The sequence below is a fragment of the Podarcis bocagei genome, assembly GCF_964188305.1.
Source record: "Podarcis bocagei genome assembly, chromosome: 14".
NCBI classification, from domain to species: Eukaryota; Metazoa; Chordata; class Lepidosauria; order Squamata; family Lacertidae; genus Podarcis; species Podarcis bocagei.
Window position 1 is genome coordinate 11,799,029 of NC_138139.1, and position 22,223 is coordinate 11,821,251.

At 48.0% G+C, this 22,223-nt stretch overlaps 1 protein-coding gene across 1 annotated transcript in view; it reads right to left on the reverse strand.

Moving 5' to 3' along the window:
* The window catches only part of SCG3 (secretogranin III), a 57,076-nt gene that overhangs the window by 33,018 nt on the left and 1,835 nt on the right, over positions 1-22,223 (reverse strand). The window contains exons 3-8 of the mRNA XM_081170055.1: positions 11,496-11,541; positions 11,178-11,393; positions 8,213-8,355; positions 7,237-7,398; positions 6,162-6,315; positions 1,777-1,893 (exon numbers count right to left, since the gene is read on the reverse strand). Coding sequence (XP_081026181.1) covers positions 1,777-1,893; positions 6,162-6,315; positions 7,237-7,398; positions 8,213-8,355; positions 11,178-11,393; positions 11,496-11,541 — 838 coding nt within the window. The remainder of the gene's footprint in view (positions 1-1,776; positions 1,894-6,161; positions 6,316-7,236; positions 7,399-8,212; positions 8,356-11,177; positions 11,394-11,495; positions 11,542-22,223) is intronic.

Sequence of the window (22,223 nt, forward strand, 5' to 3'; positions counted from 1 at the left end):
CACTGGCTTCAAGGGCTACTACTGAATGGGAACTAAAACTGATCACAGGGAAATGTCATAATACTTCAAGGTCCTATTCACCAAGAACTGGAGACAGTAGCTCAATTTATACAGTGGTATCTCGGGTTAAGAACTTAATTCATTCTGGAGGTCCGTTCTTAACCCGAAACTGTTCTTAACCTGAAGCACCACTTTAGCTAATGGGGCCTCCCACTGTGCCGCTGCCATGCAATTTCTGTTCTCATCCTGAAGCAAAGCTCTTAACCTGAGGTAATATTTCTGGGTTAGCGGAGTCTGCAACCTGAAGCATCTGTAACCTGAAGCGTCTGTAACCCGAGGTACCACTGTACATGTAGTGAGTAATAGCAGGAAAAGAAGATCTGAAATACAGTATAGGTTTTCTATTGGAAACCTTGCAGTCAAGAAATGCTCTGTTGTTAAGGAGCATCAGAAAAATAAATGTCCATTCCAGTTTCTTTCTGTTTCTCATTTTTTCTGGTCATAAATTCAGTTTTTTTAAATCCTCATGAAAACTTGTCAGTATTTTGGTATCAGCTTCTCCTCATATACACATTTTAGTATACAGTTTTGACTCAAAACAAACGTTTTTGCATACAATAGGCTGCATTTTTGGTACACATTTTCTGGATGAAGAACTGCATCACAAAATATGAAGTAGTGCAGATTTTGAAGGATTGATGTGTTTTTGTTCATGTACAGGTTCAAACACTGCAAATTAGGCAGTTTCTCATTGAAATGCAAACAAAATCAAATATCTCCCATCCCTAAGTAAAAGGCCACTGAAATGAACAGCCTTACAGCAGCTTACGGCGAACATCTGTTCAGGTTCAGTCTCATTCTGGTTGAAATCGTTTCACACTATGACCAAGAACAGAGAAACCCGGGCACCTCAGCACTACTTACAATAAATTGCCATGAAAAGGTCACTGATTTTACAGGAACCAGCCCTGATGATGAACAAATGATAGCTCACCAGTAATAATCACCAGTATTCATGGCACAAAGGGAGCAGCCAGGGCTGGATTTAGGTTGGATGAGGCCCTGAGCTACTGAAGGTTAATGGGGCCCTTTATATGTCCAGCTGCCCTTTGTCAACAACAAATTGTTGCTGTTTTTTGTGTTCAGTATATACTATATGGTAATTTATGGACCTAATAGGTATCTAAAGCCATTTGCACATGCAGAATGTAGGTATCCTATACAGTATATAGAAATGAGCAAACCAGTAATAGCAGGCGGGGCCCATTACTTGCATCATAGGAGCCTATACAACACAAAACACTGTTTTTTATGTTATATTTTGGAAATATACATCCAACTTTCTTTCCTTAATTTTTTTTGGGGCCCCCCAAGAGAGTGGAGCCCTAAGCTATAGCTTGTTTAGCTTATACGTAAATAAAACAACAACAACAACAACAACAACAACAACAACAACAACAATTTATTATTTATTTATACCCCCCACCTGGCTGAGTTTCCCCAGCCACTCTGGGCAGCTCCCAATCAACTGTTAAAAACAATACAGCATTAAATATTAAAAACTTTCCTAAACAGGGCTGCCTTCAGATGTCTTTTAAAAATAGGATAGCTGCTTATTTCCTTGACATCTGATGGGAGGGCGTTCCACAGGGCAGGCGCCACTACCGATCAGGCCCTCTGTCTGGTTCCCTGTAACCTCACTTCTCGCAATGAGGGAACCACCAAATCTGGCACTGGGAGCAACGTTGTTACAAGGAGTTAAGAATGTGTTCTTACCTAGGTACGAAACACCTTCTTCTGGTGTGATTGTTCCATATTTCACCATCATCTTCACAAAGTCTATCAAAGTCTTCATGATCGTTATGAGCGTTTCTTTTTCTTTGGCTTCTTTCTCTGCATTGATGAGCAATGCACAGGTGTGAACATGTGCACAGGTTGTGGAAAGTTAGGGACATGATGGGCTCCCCCTTTAACTTCAACTTTCAACATGGGATCCTCTTAATTTTTTAGTCATGCATGCCCACCTTCCCACTTTTCTCTTGGGGGCAATCTGGTCTAAGGGAGGAGATCTTCCCCTGCCTTTAGCCTGTTGGTTCCTTTTGCAGATGGCACTTTAATAAATGCACCTTCTGAAATAGGAATACCCTCTTCTACAAAGGAGGTCTGTCTCCCTTTACTGCTGGCCTCCCTTCGCTCTATCTTCCTCTCCAAAAGACAACAGTATTCAATCTGCTGCTGCAGCCCACTTCAGATCAGGATACAACCCACTTCGGACCCCAACCCATCAGTAGAAGACCAGTATTCCAAGATATCTAGGTCCCAGCTCAGAAGGTCTTTAAGGCTGTGGTCGTATACATGTTCACTTGTGAGTATGTTCAATTCAAAAGAATGGAGCTTACACCTGAGTGTACACAAGTCCCAATCAGTTCAATGGAACTTGCTCTCAGGTAAATGTAATCTATATAGGCTAACCAGCCTCATATAATAACCAAGATGCTCAAGTCTAATGAATGCATGAAGGGGTTAATGCCATATTAGCATTGTTTTATTATTTACTAAATTTCTATATCACCCTTCATTTGTAGATCTCAGTTCACAGCATAAAAACACAAGATAAAAACACAAAATACATAATGATAGTGTTCGTGAACTCTGCTGCTGCTCCACACTCCAACCACATGGCTTCTTTCTACTTTCAATCCTTGTGTTCTGATACAAATAATTTAGGAACTTTCACCACTTTGGAACTAACCTGTGTTTCATGATTGTTGTATGCAAAAGCACAGGAATCTGACCTTTGAAGGGTTTGTAAGTAAACCATTTTCAACTTACCAGACTGTCTTTTTCTTATGCTAGGGGAAGCGGGAAACTTTGGAAGGAACTTGGAAGGCCATATTTTAAAGGTCTAACAACCTGTATTTCCATGCTTTACTCTGCTGCATATTTTGTGATTTCAAATCTCTGCTGGGGCTCTCTCACCAAAGAGTACTTGCCCCAAACGTGGATATTGATATTGGCATTCAGGGAATTGTCTTTTTATGCCTATTTTTCTTTCTCTTCCAGCAATCTCTAAGGTGCAATCTGCAGCACTGTAAGACTGCAACCTCCCACCCTTTTACAATGGAGTAAGCCATAGGGTTGCACTTTATAGATCAGAAGGACTAAAATCACAAAGGAGGTCTGGGAGCGAAACGGTAGCTTGTCATAAAACCTGTAACATAGCATGCACATTTCCCTCTTTTACCTTTCTTCTTTCCTTCCCACTATCATTCATTCATTCATTCATTCATCCACTATCATTCATTCATTCACACAAGGGGGCTTGTGAAGAAGGCGCAGCAGAGACTGTACTTTTTGAGAATTCTAAGGAAAAACCATCTTCCGCAGAAACTGCTGCTTGCCTTCTATCACTGTGCCATTGAGAGCATGCTCACTTATGGCTTATGTGTGTGGTACGGAAGCTATACTACCCAGGACAGGATGGGGTTGTGCAGGGTTGTTAAGGCAGCAGAGAGCATTGTTGGCTGCCCACGCTCCACCTTAGAGCAGATTTATGCCACAAGGTGCCATAGGAAGGCACTGGACATAGTAAAAGATCCATCGCATCCTGGTCACTGTCTCTTCGAGCTCTTGCCGGCAGGACGAAGATACAGGTCGATGAAGACAAGAACGAGTCGTCTTAAGAACAGCTTCTTCTCCAGAGCGATCTCGGCCCTGAATGGGAAGCCCGGACTTTGAAAGTCATCTAATCTCCCTTGCTGTATTATACTGTATTGTTTAATTGGTGTTTTTATGGAGCAGTCAAGTAATTTCGTTGTCCCCGATGGGGGCAATGACAATAAAGATATTATTATTATTATTATTATTATTATTATTATTATTATTATTATTATTATTATTATTATTATTATTATTATTTCATTGCATCTAACTCCCACCAGTTTCTCCGAGGAGCTCAAGGGGGTGTACCTCATTCTCCCCCTCCTTCTTTAACCCCCATAACAACTCTGCCAGGTCAGTTAAGGCTGAGAGACAGTGACAGGCCCAGGGAGACCCTCGTGAAGGAGTGGGATTTGAACCCTCCTTTTCCAGGTCCTATTCCAGCCTTCTAAGCACTATACCACACAGGCTGTCTCTGACTTTCCATATCTCTGATGCTCTCTGTGCAACAGACTGATCACCCATCCCAACTATACATATACAAAAGGGATGGATGAATCTTTTGTTAGTCCATGTCAGTTTTTCACATAGTTCATATTTCTGTTCCATCCATTTCTGTAGCTTACTGTAATCCTTTTAATTTATTTTTTAAAAGTGTATTTTGTGTGTGCATGTTTTCCCATAAAATAACATGTTGTATGCATTTCAGCATTAAAAATTATGACTTTTATAAAATTATGACATATTTTTGCGCTCTCTCTCTCTCTCTGTGTTTGTTTTAGCCAATAACCGTTTTGCGAAATTTAGAGAAGTGCAAAAACTGAAGGGTAGCTGCTTTCTGGCCCAGTGATTCCTCCAGGAAGTGCAAATCAGGCCGGCTTGATTAAAAATGCAGACTGAACAAAGTCCTATGACATATACATTTGCATTAGCAGCATGAAATTTGCCTACCCTGGCAGGGACAGCTATGCAGGAAGCCGCCTGCGTGCAAGATGACTGAAGGGCACATTAATACAGAGCTGAGTAGCCTGTCATCAAGTGGTGAGAGGTGGGGAAAACCACTCAGCCTTGGCAGGGGACCTCGCTAGAAGAGCTTCAGAGCTGCCACAGCCACTTGTTTTAAAGAGAGAGAGAGAAGGCACCGCTTCCCATTTATGCATACATTGCAATTCCAGGAGCCTCTTCTGCATCCTGGCTTGATGCGGGCTGACGGGACAAAAGCAAGAGAGCTGTGTGGATGGGATGGAGGAGCGGTGACGTACAAGTGACAATGACCTCCCTGCTGAATTATGCAAAGGTTCAAAGTGCTGCTCTCCTAGGTTGGCCGCTGGAGGCACTTTGGCCCAGGGATAAGGAATAAGTGGCTGATTCTGTTGCATAATCTTAACGATGATATGCTGGAACATCAACGGCTGCGGAGATTGTGAGGGCAGGGCTGCGAGTGCAGGAGGGCAAACATCAATGTCCCCTCAATGGGCTCATATGGACTGTTTGCCAGGTTTGGAACATCTGGGGTAGCCTAGAAGTGATATTCAGTGGTGCTAGAACACTAGTATTCAAAAATTTGTACAGCTATTTCCCCTAATTAAAAAACATTTTGGGGTGTTATCTTCATGAATAAAGGTAAAGGGTAAAGGGACCCCTGACCATTAGGTCCAGTCGTGACCGACTCTGGGGTTGCGATGCTCATCTCGCTTTATTGGCCGAGGGAGCCAGCGTACAGCTTCCGGGTCATGTGGCCAGCATGACTAAGCCGCTTCTGGCGAACCAGAGCAGCCCACGGAAATGCCGTTTACCTTCCTGCTGGAGTGGTACCTATTTATCTATTTGCAATTTGACGTGCTTTCGAACTGCTAGGTTGGCAGGAGCAGGGACCAAGCAACGGGAGCTCACCCCATCACGGGGATTCGAACCGTCGACCTTCTGATCAGCAAGTAGTCCTAGGCTCTGTGGTTTAACCCACAGTGCCACCCGTGTCCCTCACATCTTCATGAATACATGCATTTTAATGCAGATTTTATCCTGGCATATGCAATTTGGTAACATCTTAGTTGGCTGGAGAACTGCACTGCAAAATTCAGAGAAGAGTGAATTTCAAAGGCTGGGTGTGCCTTTATCCATATATTCTTTTGGGTAGGTTCAGCTTTAAATGTAATGGAATTGAAATTCTCCCCCATCCCTAGCCAGAGAAAGGCATTTTGCTGCTGGAAACACAGCCCTAATGCAGGGTAAGGGTGCCATCACTTAAAAGGTCTTGCCGCACCATTCAGACATCAAGTTCCTACCTTCATCACTTCCCCTCTGCCCCATGTGTTGCCTGAATCAGGGGACTTGCTTCACCCCCTTACACAGTTTTGCAAGCCTTGGAAATGCTATGGCCCTGATGGGTCTCTACCATCCTTTTTTTATTAAAAAAACACACACATTCACATCAGCGTATAGGCAGTTAGTGTTCCAGAAAACCAAACGTCAGAAAATATTTCAACCTGTATGAGACTCACCTGTGTTGAGACTCTTCAGTAGTTCATAAAAGTTAGGGAAATACTGGAGATCTTCAAAATTATCCTCTGGAGGCAGTTCGTTTCTTCTTTCCAAGATGTTGGAGGAAGTCCAGGTGTTATCCAGTGTGTCATCTTGATCAGTATTTTTCGTTGCCTCCATGTAAGACATTAACAACAGAAGTGTGTAAATATGGATGCCCAGTGGTGGCTGGTGCCCATTGAGACTGATAGGGTGGAAGGCAGGGAGGCCAACAGTAGAGGGAGCCAGAGCAAAGAACAGGCAAAGCCAACTCATTCTAATTTTGTCCCCATCCTTCCTCCTTCCTGCTGAGTTTTACAAGGGCACCGTTAAGGAGGAGGAAGCTGACAGTCAGGACCACCCTCTGGACTGGTTGCAAGTAAGAAGGAAAGCCCATCTGGCTGTCAGCTTCCTTCTCCTTAAAGGTAAAGTGACCCCTGACCGTTAGGTCCAGTCGTGGCCGACTCTGGGGTTGCGGCGCTCATCTCGCTTTATTGGCCGAGGGAGCCGTCGTACAGCTTCCAGGTCATGTGGCCAGCATGACTAAGCAGCTTCTGGCGAACCAGAGCAGCGCACAGAAACGCCGTTTACCTTCCCGCTGGAGCAGTACCTATTTATCTACTTGCACTGGCGTGCTTTCGAACTGCTAGGTTGGCAGGAGCAGGGACTGAGCAACGGGAGCTCACCCTGCTGCGGGGATTCGAACTGCCGATCAGCAAGCCCTTGGCTCTGTGTGAGACTCAGCACCACCTGCGTCCCTCCTTCTCCTTAGCAGGTTCCTTAATTCCAAAGGCTGGTGATAAACTCCAGGGACCCACCCTCACTTTCACGCACAGCTTGTGAGTGCTCAGAGGCACGTGACTGGCCACTGTATTAAGCAGAAGGCTGGACTAGAGGAACAAAACTGGCAGGTTTTTAGATTCCTACAAATACTTGATATATTGACAATGATAATAGCACCTCTCTAATTTGCTCAATATAGAAGTCACGTTCCCCCAAAGCAAAGATCAATGAGGGGGCCTTTCCAGGAAGTGGGATGAAACTGATAGGAATTACCATGTTTTCCTCCTGTTTTTCATTGGGATTACTCTCTGCTCTGGTTGGAATGTCACCAAGATCTTCAGATGCCTTTTCGCGATCGTTTGCTTCATTAGCAATGAGCTGCTGCAAGACTTCAGCCACCTCATCCTCCAGTGTGTAGGCCTGGCTTTCTGTGATCTGGGAAAGACAAGGAGAGTCTAAATTATCCATCTCCCTTCAGGTCTGCAAGTTGTTTCACGCAGGGACATCTGAAGAATGAATTAGGGAGACTGGAACATCCATTTCAAATTGAATTTGCAGGTTTCCCTTGGAAATCAATAGTGTCTAGTTTGATGCAGCTGATGGTTTAATTGTGCAGTTTGAAGCACTACCATTGGCTTAAGACGATGCTGAACATCTGCCACAAGAATTCATAAGGACAGTCAGAGCTTCAGGAGGTGAAAAAAACCAGCCTGCCACCTCTCTGAATAAAGTCCTTTGGCATCATATTTCAGCAATGATAAGCAAAGCAAATCAATTTAGACTTCAGCTCAGCTGGTTTAAATAGCCTGGTTTTATTGAAGTCAATAGTGCTATGCCTTATATCCAGTAATATTTGCCCTGCAGATTATTCTTTTTTATATATATTGCAAGTCACTCTGTAATCTGCAGCCTTGGTTGAGGGTAGGACCTTTACAGGGACTGTTTCTCACATTCATGTGTTCCCAGCCCCTCTCCTTCTGGGCTTATTTGCCCATTATAAAACCTTTCAAGAACTTGGCATCTTGCATTGCATGGCTAAGCTTCAAATAGCCAGTTTAACTGCAGGGTGAGATTGATGCAAATTGAAACCAGTGCTCAGAGCCCAAGCTCTGCTTCAAAAGAACATCCATTTGTTTCAGGATCAAACTATTCATTCAGTGCTTTTTTAAAAATAGCAGCTAAGACTAAAATAAGAAAGGGGGAAAACCAGGCATAATAGCATAAATGAACTGGTGCCCAGAAAACTTACGAGTCCCAGATTTAGAAGCTTGGAAACGATCTTGTCAAAGACTCCTCTGTCATTTTCCTCGTATATCCTCATGGCAATCTTCTGAACGATGTCTTCAGCTGTTAATGGTGTACCATCAAGTTGGTGGAGTCCATCTGGATCATCTGAAAGTATCACAGGTTGACCAAGTGATGCTCTACTCTACTACGTTTGTTGAGTTTATCTTTTGCATGGGTAAAAACATTAGGTGAAACTGGACTATGTTATTCTAGATACTTTCCGGTATGAGAAAATGACTGATGGTGGGAGAGACACCGCAGTGTTGATGGCCTGTTCTGACCCCCACCATTTGTCAACTTTGCAAGTACAGGGGACTGCTAGATGCTCAGGTCTGGCACAGTCAAATTAATGGTGTGGGTGCAGAAAATCTCATGCTACCATCTATCAACATGGGTTTGTGCTTTCTGCTTGATGAAGTCCATCCATCAACTGAAAAAAGTCTTAAGAAATAAGAAACACCCACACAAGTCTAAGGGGACATGGCAGAAAAGGATATAAGCATGAATAATATCAAGAGATTCATTGTCTCTCAAATAATTAGAACTGTAGGGTTGCTCAATTAATTCTATTTGCAGTCAGCTGGGAAGGGGAAGAAATTGGATTCAGTCCACATTTAAATTCACATTTACCAAATTCGCACATTCCAAAACTATGCAAACTGATCCCGTTCTATGGATGTGAAGGGAGCAGTATACATAAACTGGAACTCCATAGACAACCGTCATAGATAAATGAGGTAACTGTGCCCAAGAGGAGCCTGTGATAAAATGTTGCCATGAAGAGCACTTCTCTTCAGGATGTTCCACTCCTTCCTCCCTGTCTTACGTTCCTCTCTATTTCAACAGCAAGCCAGCATTCTAAGGCTTCTGAGTATGCTCCATTGAGCTGTTTTTAGCATCCTTCCTCTTGGGTGTTTTTTCTACGGGGTTTTTTGGGTGCATCCACAAAGCTTTGTGGGACGTGGGCGGCTCTGTGGGTTAAACCACAGAGCCTAGGGCTTGCTGATCAGAAGGTCGGCGGTTCGAATCCCCGTGACGGGGTGAGCTCCTGTAGCTTGGTCCCTGCTCCTGCCAACCTAGCCGTTCTAAAGCACATCAAAGTGCATGCAGATAAATAGGTACTGTTCTGGCGGAAAGGTAAACGGTGTTTACATGCGCTGCTCTGGTTCGCCAGAAGCAGCTTAGTCATGCTGGCCACATGACCCAGAAGCTGTATGCCGGCTCCCTCGACCAGTAAAGCTAGATGAGCGTCACAACCCCAGAGTCGGCCACGACTGGACCTAATGGTCAGGGGTTCCTTTACCTTTACAAAGCTTAGAGTTCTCCCAAACCTGCTGGTACTTTCTACTCTTATGCATGGGTGTTATTTGAATAACTACATAAGCATCCAGAGAACTGAGATTGCTTTTATCATATATGGTATTTTGTGTTGTCAACATTGTCTTAATATATTGGCAAAACATAATGGCAAATTCACAGTATGCAATAAGACAAGAAGAGTGTTTATGGAATAATGATGCACTGGAAGAGGTCCGTTTTGTGCCATCTATAGTTCCGCTAGCATATGAAGATTACTTTGCATATGAAGATTACATGGAAGCCATCCATGAAGACAGGCTGGGATCTGGCAATGACTGGGATGTTATTCCTGCATCAAACTGTGCTTGCAGACTTGCCTGGCTTCTGCGTATGAATTTACAACAGCCAAAACCAAGGCGTCTTAAAGTTTGCTTGGACTGAACCTCCCCAATTTTACTTCGTGTTGATCTGACAACCCGCCCCCCCCCCTCCATGACACCAGTCCCAAAGGATAGAAGGCTAAACCATAAATGAATGAACTGCTTTGGTCACATCAATATGATTCTAGGGTTTTCTCATAGGCTGTTTCTGTGTGATATACTTTGCTGTGCTTTGCATTGTTTATGTCGTTTATGTCCTCTCCCATGTGAAACCATATTATACGTGGCATCCTGCAAATGTCTCTCTGTCTACGCAGTACTAAGGTCAGGTGTCGCTGGGCATTTTCATGGGCTGAGTACCCCAATTTATTTACCGTATTTGCTTTATGAAACTATGTTTTTCCTGCCATATCATAAAATATCAGGGTGGTGCACAATGTTAAAACATAAAACTTTCTTTCTTTCTTTCTTTCTTTCTTTCTTTCTTTCTTTCTTTCTTTCTTTCTTTCTTTCTTTCCACACACACATCCACACACATCCACAAATAATCATTCAGGTGACTGGCTAATCAAAAATAAAAATTAATCAGCTGTAAAGTCCTGTTGGCATAAAAAAAAGTCTTCAAGCTGCACCTGAAAGTGGAAAGTGAGGATGCCTGCTGCATCTCTGCAGTGAACAGTGTTCCACTGCAGAGTGGTAACACTAAGGGGTCAATACATAATATGGCAAGATTTGCTGGTTCAGGATGCAAGGGATCTCTAGTTCTGCCAGCATCAAGTCCCCAGCTCCAGTTTAGCGAAAGATACACAGGCAAAGCTGGCCAAGGCCTGTTTAAGTCCCCAAAGGAAGCAGGCTTAGAGAGGGAAGACTTAGGCTGGATCCTAAGCCTCTTCAGCTTGGTCATGTGATCCAGCAACCCAGAGTGAGACACTCTTTTAAAGGCTTGTTTCCCTTCTGCCAGGCTTAGGCAGACCAGAAGCCCTGCTGCTGAGCTGGGTTTGGATCTGGCGTAACTTCACACCGGCTTCATTTGCACTGGTTTGCTTTGCATCACCTTCTTGAGCACTGGATTGCTCCCTAAATGCTCAACTTCCAGTCAGAGGACTGTGTGCAAATAGTATTGAAAACAGTATTGCCCCAACAGCATCATGAGCACAAAGAAGAATGAATGAAATGGACATCCGGAGAGGCCCTGTATGCATTATACACTCAAAACACAAGCTTGGTGTATGAAGCCTAATGAATTACCTTGATATTTATAGTCCGGGCTGCTTTTAGTGGAGTCATAATCATCAACCAGCCTCCGGCTCTTGGTGGAATCTGTATCCTCGAGGGCAAGCTGTTGGTCATACAGGGAGCTCCTGATTGATTCCCTTTCCTTCTCCTTCCTCTCTTTTTCTGCTGCCAATTTGAGCAGGTTCAGGTCGTCAGCAAATGAGTAATTTCTGAATTCCGGCTTGTTGTCTGGAAGACGTACAGCACAGATGCCCAATAAACCATCTCATACCTCTGAACAATCAGCAGTATGTGTGTGCAATGAATAAGGGGAAGAAGCATGAAATATACCTGTAGAGGCTGGCTTTTTCATTTTATCCGTCTCTGCCTCAGCAATCTGTTTTGGGGAGAAAGATAGTTTATGGATATATGAACACACCGTCTCTGTTGCACTGGAATGAATCGTGTGTAGCTCTTTGTGGCAATCACACAGGGCCCCCGGACGTTTGACAGTCTATTGACCCTGTGCCACCACTGTGATTGCTTTCTTCGCTGCCACCACCCCGCTTCTCACGGGGACACACGGAGTCCAGACAGTTGTTAACATTAACAAATAATCAAGTTTATTTTTAAATGCAGGAACAAGCTTATGGTTACAGTTTATTTTTCTCTTGTCAGTTTCTTAATCTTAGTTCCTAACAACTCCCAACTGATTATTCCCAACTATCTATCTGACTCCACCTGACAATTCCTCTCACTCTCTCACAATACAACTCTACAAACCCACACCTAATCCTCCCCTTTCCTTCTCCAACTCCCAAAACTCAACTCTCAACTCCCAAACCTCAACTGACTTTCAAAACCTCCCACTCTAACTTTTACTCCCCCCTTGCATTCTCACTGGCCAATCACATCACACCCATTTTAACCCTTTCCTTATGACCCATCCTAGGAGGCAAATGCCACACTCTTTTCCTCCAATCTATTTCTTTTAACCTATTGGAATGTGCAAAGCTGCCTGACGCTGAGTCCTTCTAGCTTAGCACTGCCTGGCAGTGGCTCTCCAAGGTCTCAGGCTGGGAACATTCCCAGCCTTACTTGGAGATGCCAGGAATCAAACATGAGACCTTCTGCATGCATAGCAGATGCTCTCCCATTGAGCCACAGCCCTTCCACTTCCCACCACAGCATCTTTCGTCCTTTTCCCAGGAGGTGATGAAAGCATTTCCCTAAATAAAAGATTATGGACTAGACCCTTTAATGCCAATTTGTGCTCTTTTCATGGAGAATTTCCTTTCTTTTGTGGGAAGCTGCTCTTTTTTGAAAATTGATTTGGAGTGGGAGGGGGGGCATTCAAAGCTGCAACCCTCTGCACACTTTCGTGGGAGTGAATCTCATGGAATACAGTAGGACGTCCTTCTGAATAAACATGTCAAATGGCATATTTTTATTGACTGCTGCGAGACATCACCTTGCCAACAAAGGTCCGTATAGTTAAAGCTATGGTTTTCCCACTAGTGATGTATGGAAGTGAGAGCTGGACCATAAAGAAGGCTGATCGCCGAAGAATTGATGCTTTTGAATTATGGTGCTGGAGGAGACTCTTGAGAGTCCCATGGACTGCAAGAAGATCAAACGTATCCATTCTGAAGGAAATCAGCCCTGAGTGCTCACTGGAAGGACAGATCGTGAAGCTGAGGCTCCAATACTTTGGCCACCTCATGAGAAGAGAAGACTCCCTGGAAAAGACCCTGATGTTGGGAAAGATGGAGGGCACAAGGAGAAGGGGGCGGCAGAGGATGAGATGGTTGGACAGTGTTCTCGAAGCTACCAGCATGAGTTTGACCAAACTGCAGGAGGCAGTGGAAGACAGAAGGGCCTGGTGTGCTCTGGTCCACCAAAGCAGTCGGACACATCTAAACGACTAAACAACAACAATAGTCCGACACACCCCGGTGGTGTTTTGATACCAAAGGGTTTTTTGTGTGTTTGGCATCAAATTTGTCCATTTTTAAATTTTTATTTAAAAAACATGTTGGGGGATTTGTTTGTTTGTTGCTAATTTTAATGATGAAGATCGAGTGATAAAAAATGATTTTAAACAGTATTCCACAGCTGATGGGAAAGCCTTTTGGAAGGCAGCCTTGAGAACTGCAGCTTTTGCCACACCCACTTTCGCTCTCTATGCCTACCGTGATATGCAGCCCTTGGAGGCTTGGGTGTGGGTCACTGTAGCCCTCAATCTGCCCCCCCAAAGAGCTAGCCGCCACTGGCATACATCTAAGGTCACATAACATTTAAGTTTAAGTACAGTGGCTAGAAAGGTATAAGAAGGCACAAAGAACTTAGGAGGGAACACAAAAACCAGAACTTAGGAGGGTACAATAACTAGAGATAAGTCACATTTGAGGCTGGGATATAAGTATAAAACTATTATTAGAGGTTTGGTAATTTGAGGAGTTCCTGCAATCTGGAAAGTGGGTATGTTCAGATGGGAACAGGTGGGAATAACCTTGATAATCATAAGAGAAGGCATCATGACCAGGTTTGACATTTGGGTAAAACGTACCTGGGAATGAGAAGGAGAGAAAGGGGGCCACTTCTGAAAATTCAAGGATCTCTTGTAAGAATATATATCTGTTCTTCTGTTCCACTTCTCCGCCCCCAAATGTGGTTCTATAATCTCTTCCATAAATCCTGCATACTTTCACTCTTAAAATGACCTTGCTGTTCGGTTCAAAGGGTGGTTAGTATACCACGGACCAGGTTTTGCTCTGTGGGAGGGGTTTGCAGGACTAGTCAGGAACACAGCTTGTCCATTTTTAAAGCCTCTGGGTGTAATATACCTGTCAGAGCTGCTTCAAGATCCTAGCTCACAGAGGATCACGCTAGCCAGCGGTCATTAAGTAAAAGTCTTTATTGAGTTACAGTTTCCATTCCCAAGCTGCTGCGTGCAACTCTACGTCTAATGGCTAGATCGGCGAAGCTCCGTCTGAGTCTCCGCCCCTTGTGCACCAACTTAATATCCTAGCCCTGCTCCACCTTTTCCGCCTGACTGTTCTCCTCTGGGTCCCTCTGCCCCCCGGGGTCTCTTCCTTCCGGGATTCTTCTGACGCCGACCCCCCGGAACTCCCTGTCTCCTTGCGCCGGGCTTTAGGACCTGGCTCCCTTTCCTGGCTGCCTACTGCGTCACTTTCCTGTGCATTTGAACTTGGCGCGCGCGCCCAACCTTCCACTTTCCGTCTGACCGTTTCTTCGCTCCCCGATGGAGGTGTGGCCACTCCTGACTCGTGCCCTCCCCCCTGTTGCGAGCTGCCAGCGCTTGATCTCTGGCGCTCTTCCTCTTCCCTGTTCTCTGGCTGTGACGCTGGTCCCGATTTCCAACTGCTCTCCTCTGAGTCCCCTCTGGCTCTATCTTCCTGGGATGTCCCCCTAGGCTCCCCCCTTGCCCTGGCCACTGGTGCTCCTTTCTGTGAATCTTCTGATTCACTGGAAAGACTCGGAGATCTCGGGTCGTCGTCATCACTCATCTTTTCTTCTGCCTCCTCCCCCTCGCTCTCTGTTTCCTCCCTTGCCCTTGCCTCTGCTCCTGAACCCCTGACATCCATCCCCCCTCGAAGCCCCCCGTTCCCCCCTCCCCTCCTTCCGGTGCGGGAACTGGGTGCTGCTGTGTCAGAGGGACGAACGTCGGATACAGTTCGCTTCCCGTGGCGGGCCTCCATCTGAAGTCTCCCGGTTCTGCCTCCCTGCTCTCGTCGACGACGGTCACCTCCGCTTCCATCTCTGTGCCGCCGTGCTCGAAACCAGGGTCGTCCCCGAAAACGTCCATGTCCGTCTCTCCCTCACTTCCTCCTGGCGGCGTTGCTCGTCCTGGACCTTCCTGCCACTTCCTGCGCCACTGCTCCTCTGGTCTATCGTCCCACCAATACGAGGGTTCTGAGGCAGATCCCGAGGGTGACCCCTCCGGGGAACGGGCGTCTCGTATCGGGTCCTCGTCCGAGTCGAACCCCCGGAACGTGCTGGCAGAAAGCGTTGGCGTGAAAAGCCAGTCGTCGAAAAAGTCTTCTGGCATTGGTCTATGTGGGAAAAGGGCATGAAACTCGTCTTTGAGCAGAGGTTCGTCCAAGGCGTAGCCCGGCACCCAGCTGTTCGCACTGGCCGGGGTGCCCTCCTTGGCGAGAAGGTATTCTACCCCTTCTTCCCCCCATCTGGAGTCCAAAATCTCCGTGACTTCGTTGATGCGTTCCTCCTGTGCCACTCCCGCGTGCCCGGTTCCTTCTCTGAGCGGACTCGGTGCCGTTCCGGGTTCCTGAAACCTGTGCGGTGCCTTGTAGGGAGTGAGCACCGATCTGTGGAACACCGGATGCATTCTGGAACCCTCCGGAAGCGCCAGCCTGAAAGCCACCGGGTTGACCTGCTCTTCGACTTGGTAGGGCCCCAGTTGCTTATGCCCCAGCTTCTTCTTGGCCAACGACCTGGCCGGCACTGCGTGGGCTGCTAACCAGACCCAGTCTCCCACATGGATCTCTTCGCCAACCCTTCTGTGTTTGTCCGCTTGCACCTTGTATGCATGTTTGGCCAGCTCCAGGTGTCGCCGCAGCTGATCGTGGACCTCCTGCAACTCCGACGCGAACGCATCTGCTGTCTGCGGCTCCCCCTCCCCCATCCTTTCCAGTCCCGGGAAGGTTCTGGGGTGCCTCCCGTTGTTGGCGAAGAACGGCGTGACCCCCGTGGACACGTGCTTCGTGTTGTTGTAGGCAAACTCGGCGAGCGGCAGGTAATCCACCCACGTCGCAGGCTGTTGATTCGCATAACATCTCAGGTACTGCTGCATGATGGCATTGACCCGCTCCGCCTGCCCGTTGGTCTGCGGGTGTCTCGCCGACGCCAGGTTGATCTTGACGTTCAGGAAGCCCATCAGCTTCTGCCAGAAATTCGAGATGAACTGTCGCCCCCGGTCGGACAGAATAGACCGTGGCAGACCGTGAACCTTGAACACGTGGTCTATGAACAGTTTGGCGGTTTGCTCCGCCGTGGCCACCTTGGCACACGGAATGAAATGTGCCATCTTGGAGAACAAGTCCACCACCACCAGCACGGCCGTCTTGCCCCTCGAGCTGGGCAGATCCGTGACAAAGTCCAGGGCCACTCTCTCCCATGGTTCGACCGGAGTTTGCAGCGGTTCCAACAGTCCGGCCGGCGGTTTGTGCACCGGTTTGGCCCTCTGGCAGGTGTCACACCTCGCCACGTAGTCCGCGACCTCCCCTCTCATTCCGGGCCACCAGAAGTCCCTGGCGACTAATTCCACCGTCTTCTCCTTGCCAAAGTGCCCGGCAGTGGGCGCGTCGTGCAGCTGCTGCAGTACCTTGGCGCGAAGTTCGTCTCCCGGCACGTAGATGGCCCCTTTACGAATGAGCAATTCATCTCTCAGCTGGAACTCGTCGGTCGCTGCCGTGCCCCTGTGCACCTCTGCCATCTTTGCTTGCGCGAAGGAGTCATCCTGCAACGCTCGTCGCACCGCCTCCAGGTCCACTGTTGCCGCAGCGCACGCCCACACTGTTGGTGCGAAGATGTGCATGGCGGCCGCTGGCTTGGCGTCCTCCAGATATTGTGGCTTACGAGAGAGAGCGTCCGCCATGATGTTGGTGTCCCCCGGGACATACTCTATTCGGAAGTTGAAGTTCGCAAAGAACTCAGCCCAACGTATCTGCCTTTGGTTCAGGAACTGTGCCGTGCGCCAGTGCTCCAGATTCTTGTGGTCCGTGCAGACCTGCACCGTGTGCTTGGCGCCGATCAGGAAGTGCCTCCATGCTTTGAATGCTGCATGAATGGCCAGCAACTCCCTGTCCCAGATGGTGTAGTTCTGTTCGGACTTGCTGAGCTTCCTGGAGTAAAACGCTCCCGGCCGCCAAACCCCCTGCGGGTCTTTCTGCAGCAGGACTGCTCCCACGGCTCTGTCCGAGGCGTCTGTCTCCACCCTCATCGGCCTGCTGGGGTCGACATGCAGCAGCTGCTCTTCCGACGCGAAGAGACGCTTGAGTGCCTGAAAGGACTGCTCCGCCTGTTCTGTCCAGATGAATTTCTTTTTCTTGGAGCTAAGCGTGTCCGTGATGGCCGCTGTCTGCATAGCGAAGCCTTTGATAAACTTGCGATAGAAGTTCGCGAAGCCGACAAACCGTTGGACCTCCTTCCGGTTGCGTGGACTCTTCCAGTCCAACACCGCTCGAACCTTGGCGCTGTCCATGGCGAGCCCCTTGTCAGACAACTTGTAGCCCAGAAAATCCACCTCCGTCACGTCGAATTGGCACTTCTCCAGCTTGGCGTAGAGCCTATGCTGCTGTAGCCTGCTTAGCACTTCTTTGACGTGTCTGTCATGCTCCTGCTGCGATTCCGAAAAGATCAGGATGTCATCTAAGAAACAGACGCACGTCTTGTAGAGGAGCCCCGCCAACACGTGATGCATGAACGCTTGAAAAACGTGGGAGCCATTTTGCAATCCAAAAGGCATAACTCTATATTCGTAGGTGCCCAGAGGCGTGAACATGGCTGTCTTCCACTCATCTCCTTCCCGCATGCGAATGAGGTTGTACGCCCCTCGCAGGTCTAACTTGGTGAACACGCTGCCCTTCCGTACCTTTGCGAGGAGGTCGTCGATTCGGGGCATGGGGAAGTCCGATGGCTTGGTCACACTGTTTAAGATGCGATAGTCCACCACAAGTCTTTTTTGGGGCGTGTCCCGCTTCTTAACAAAGAATACAGGACTGCCCCCCGCTGCCTTGGACTCCCGGATGAAACCGCGCTCCAAATTATGATCTATGAACTCTTTGAGTTCCTGCAGTTCATCCTCAGACATGGAATACAGCTTCCCTTTAGGCAGCGCCGCCCCCGGCAGCAGGTCAATTTTGCAGTCATATGGTCTGTGGGGGGGTAGCCTGTCTGCCTCCTTCTCGCAGAAAACCTCCAAAAATTCTGCGTACTTGTGGGGAATCGCTTGCAGCGTGCCTAGCAGCAGCTGTGACTCCTCTTCCTCTCCTTCCTGCCGGGGCACGATGCAGTGTTCAGCACAAAAAGAAGAGCCGAAGGTCAGCTGCCTCTGGTACCAAGCCAGCGTTGGGCTGTGCTTGTCCAGCCAACTCATGCCCAATACAATGGGCGTGTCCGATAGTTGAGTGACGTTGAAGCTGATGATTTCCTTGTGATTCCCAAGGCGCATCACCATTGGCGGTGTCTGCTTCACCACTTGCCCCCCTAGCAGCTCCCTGCCATCCACCGTGACCACCTGCAGAGGCAGCGTGGCCGGCAGCAACTGTATAGCGTGCCGGTCTACAAAGTCCTGCCCTATAAAGTCCGCATTGCTTCCCGAGTCAATGGTGAGCGGCACGTCCATGGTGATTCCATTGGGCAGCTGGAGCGATGCGGTGAGCCTCACTACTGGTTTGGGCGGGAGGGGGTCTATGGGCTGTGAAATCTCCGGGGACTTCTTCACTGACACGTCTGGCTGGGCCCCAGTGCCTCTTCCTCCAGCCAGACATCGTCGTTTCCCTGCTGTGGTCCTCCTTGTTGCGTTGCTGCAGTTACCATTGCTGAGGCTGCAGTGTGCTTGTGGAGCCTCCGGGGACACTCTTTCGCCATATGCCCTGGATCCTTGCAGATGTAACACTTCCTGTTCCCTCTAGGAGGCTTCACTTTCACTGTTGTCGGTGCTAGGGCTCTGGCTGCTGACTGAGCCCTTGCACTTCCAACCTCCATAGGTTCCACCCCTCCTCCTGGCGGAGGCGTGGATTGCGCACGCGCTGCTTCTCTGGGAAAGAAGGAGGAGCCCCTGGCTGGTTCGCGCCCTCCACGCCCTTCGTCCCTGCTCCACGGACGTTCTTCCAGCCGCACCCCCACGGCTAGCGCCCTCTGAACGATCTCCTGCGTGGTCCGGGGTCTCTCCCCCCTCGCAATTTCATCTTTCACAGAGCCGTGCAATCCCTCCCAAAACAGGTCTCTTACAGGAGCCGAATCCCTGTCCCATTCCAGAGCACTGACCAAAGCGAAAAAGCGGGCATGATACTGCCTTACGCTGGCCCTCCCTTGTTTCAGTCCATGTATCTGCTGCCGAGCAAGATCCACGTCAATGCTTGATAAAAAACACCCATCCATCGCTTTAATAAAGGCATCCGCATTTTGGAGCGCCGGATCCTTATCCCTCCACAAATTGCGCAGCCATGCTTTAGCTTCCCCATGCAAATGGGACATGATGAACCCCACTTTCTCTTGCTCATCTCTAAAGTCTTTTTTCAGCAGTTCCAGTGCGCACATTACATCTGCTCTAAAGTTGGGGTACTGCTGCAGGTTCCCATCGAAGTGAGAGACCAGACCGCCTGTTCGTCTCGCCAACCCAATCCCCTCCTGTTTGGGTGTCAGTTGCCCGTGCTTCGTAAGCATGTCCAACCTGACCTGGAGATCCCTGCAGGCGGCAGCTGCCTCCTCCTCTCTCTTCCTGGATGCGAGAGCCTCGGCATTCAGTTGTGACACTGCTTTTCTGAGTTCCTCTATCTGCTGCTCAGCCGTCATGTTGTCTGCCGTTCGTGAGCTAGCTAGTAGGCACCTGCTTCTCTCCTCTCCTCGAGGCTGTAGATGCCCACAATTTGGAGACGGAGCTTACTGTCAGAGCTGCTTCAAGATCCTAGCTCACAGAGGATCACGCTAGCCAGCGGTCATTAAGTAAAAGTCTTTATTGAGTTACAGTTTCCATTCCCAAGCTGCTGCGTGCAACTCTACGTCTAATGGCTAGATCGGCGAAGCTCCGTCTGAGTCTCCGCCCCTTGTGCACCAACTTAATATCCTAGCCCTGCTCCACCTTTTCCGCCTGACTGTTCTCCTCTGGGTCCCTCTGCCCCCCGGGGTCTCTTCCTTCCGGGATTCTTCTGACGCCGACCCCCCGGAACTCCCTGTCTCCTTGCGCCGGGCTTTAGGACCTGGCTCCCTTTCCTGGCTGCCTACTGCGTCACTTTCCTGTGCATTTGAACTTGGCGCGCGCGCCCAACCTTCCACTTTCCGTCTGACCGTTTCTTCGCTCCCCGATGGAGGTGTGGCCACTCCTGACTCGTGCCCTCCCCCCTGTTGCGAGCTGCCAGCGCTTGATCTCTGGCGCTCTTCCTCTTCCCTGTTCTCTGGCTGTGACGCTGGTCCCGATTTCCAACTGCTCTCCTCTGAGTCCCCTCTGGCTCTATCTTCCTGGGATGTCCCCCTAGGCTCCCCCCTTGCCCTGGCCACTGGTGCTCCTTTCTGTGAATCTTCTGATTCACTGGAAAGACTCGGAGATCTCGGGTCGTCGTCATCACTCATCTTTTCTTCTGCCTCCTCCCCCTCGCTCTCTGTTTCCTCCCTTGCCCTTGCCTCTGCTCCTGAACCCCTGACAATACCGATAGGGTTGAAAATGAACTGTGACTTTTATAAGATGCAGTCGTACCTCAGAAGTTGAACGGACTCTGTTCCGAAAGTCCGTTCAACTTCCAAAATGTTCAGAAACCAAAGCACGGCTTCTGATTGGCTGCAGGAAGCTCCTGCAGCCAATCGGAAGCCGCAGGAGCCCCATCAGACATTTGGCTTCCAAAAATAGTTCGCAAACCGGAACACTCACTTCTGGGTTTGTGGCATTCAGGATCCAAAACGTTTGAGAACTAAGCTATTCAAAAACCAAGGTACGACTGTGCTTCGAATGCAAGCTGGAACAGAGAGAGTGAGAGACAGGGAGCCATTGTGGGGTAGTGGCCAGAGTGGTTGGACTGAGGCATATGAGACTGGGGATCTAGACCCCTCACAGCTATGAAGATCACTGGGTGACCTTGGGTCGGCCAATCACTGTCTCTTAGCCTAACAGCAGGATGGTTGTGAGGATAAAATGGGGAGGGGGGAACCATGTACGCCTCCTTGAGCTCCTTGGATGGAAGGTGGGATATAAATGAAATAAATTGTGTGTGTAATAAATAAAAGAAAGCCATCAGGCTTTAAGATCTATTGATTCCATCTGGGTAGGAAACTCTAGTCCTTGGAGACAAGGCTACACTTGATCAGCCTGGTGGGAGATTAGGCACCTTGTGCTCAGAAGTACTTTTATTTATAACCTCGTTTATGTCTCTTTAAAGAAGGAACATGGCACTAAATTCACATGGCTGGAAGAGGCTATGAAGGCTAGAAGGTAACAGTTCTTGAAAGAATCCCCCCACCTCCCTTATATGCTGTTAAGACATTGCATATCCAGAGGTTACAAGCATCTGAAATCAATACAGAGTGAAGCCAAGATATAAATTATCACGTTCAGGGTGCTCTGGAGCTTTTCATGTTGCTTAGGACTAGATGACCGTAGGGGTGCTTACCCACTCTGAAATTCTATGAATCTAAGTAAGCCATGTTGATCACAGTGGGACGTACCTCTGAGTAAATATGGCCTGTACGAGAGAAATTCTCAGGGTAAGTGAAAAAGAATGGCGCACTATTGGATTTCCCTGCTATATGTGTCTACTGAATAATTTGTAAGTTGTCATGACAGAAGACACTGGCTGGGCTAGAAGTGAGCTCTGAAAAGATCTTCTTGTTTGACTAGTTAAATGATTTTCTTCTTGAACTCTAGCTAGCCTGCAAAACATTCAAGAATCCTAGGACACCTTCAGAAGACTAGCACAGTTATTATGTCACGAGCTTTTAGCACACCAAGAGTCTACTTTATCAGATTCATTCCTCCAATGAATTAACCTGCCATCCTCACCCCACTTAGTTGGGAGTAAGCCCCATTTGATTCAGTAAAACTTACTTCTGAGTAGACGTGGTTAGGATCGCACTGTTACATTTCTTACCTGCTGAAAGCTCACACCACAAATAAGGCTGCAATTACTTGCTTGGGTGTAAGAGCCATTGAACTCTGTGGGCTTACAACCAAGTATATTGTACAAGTTAGTTGGGATAGTTATTAATCTTTATGGCAACATGAGACTTCATTCCCTCCGCCCCCCCCCCGCTAGTCTCACAACAGCTCACATGGCCTACCATTCTTCCATTCATCTCATCAAATTGTTGGGACTCTCCTGACAATTA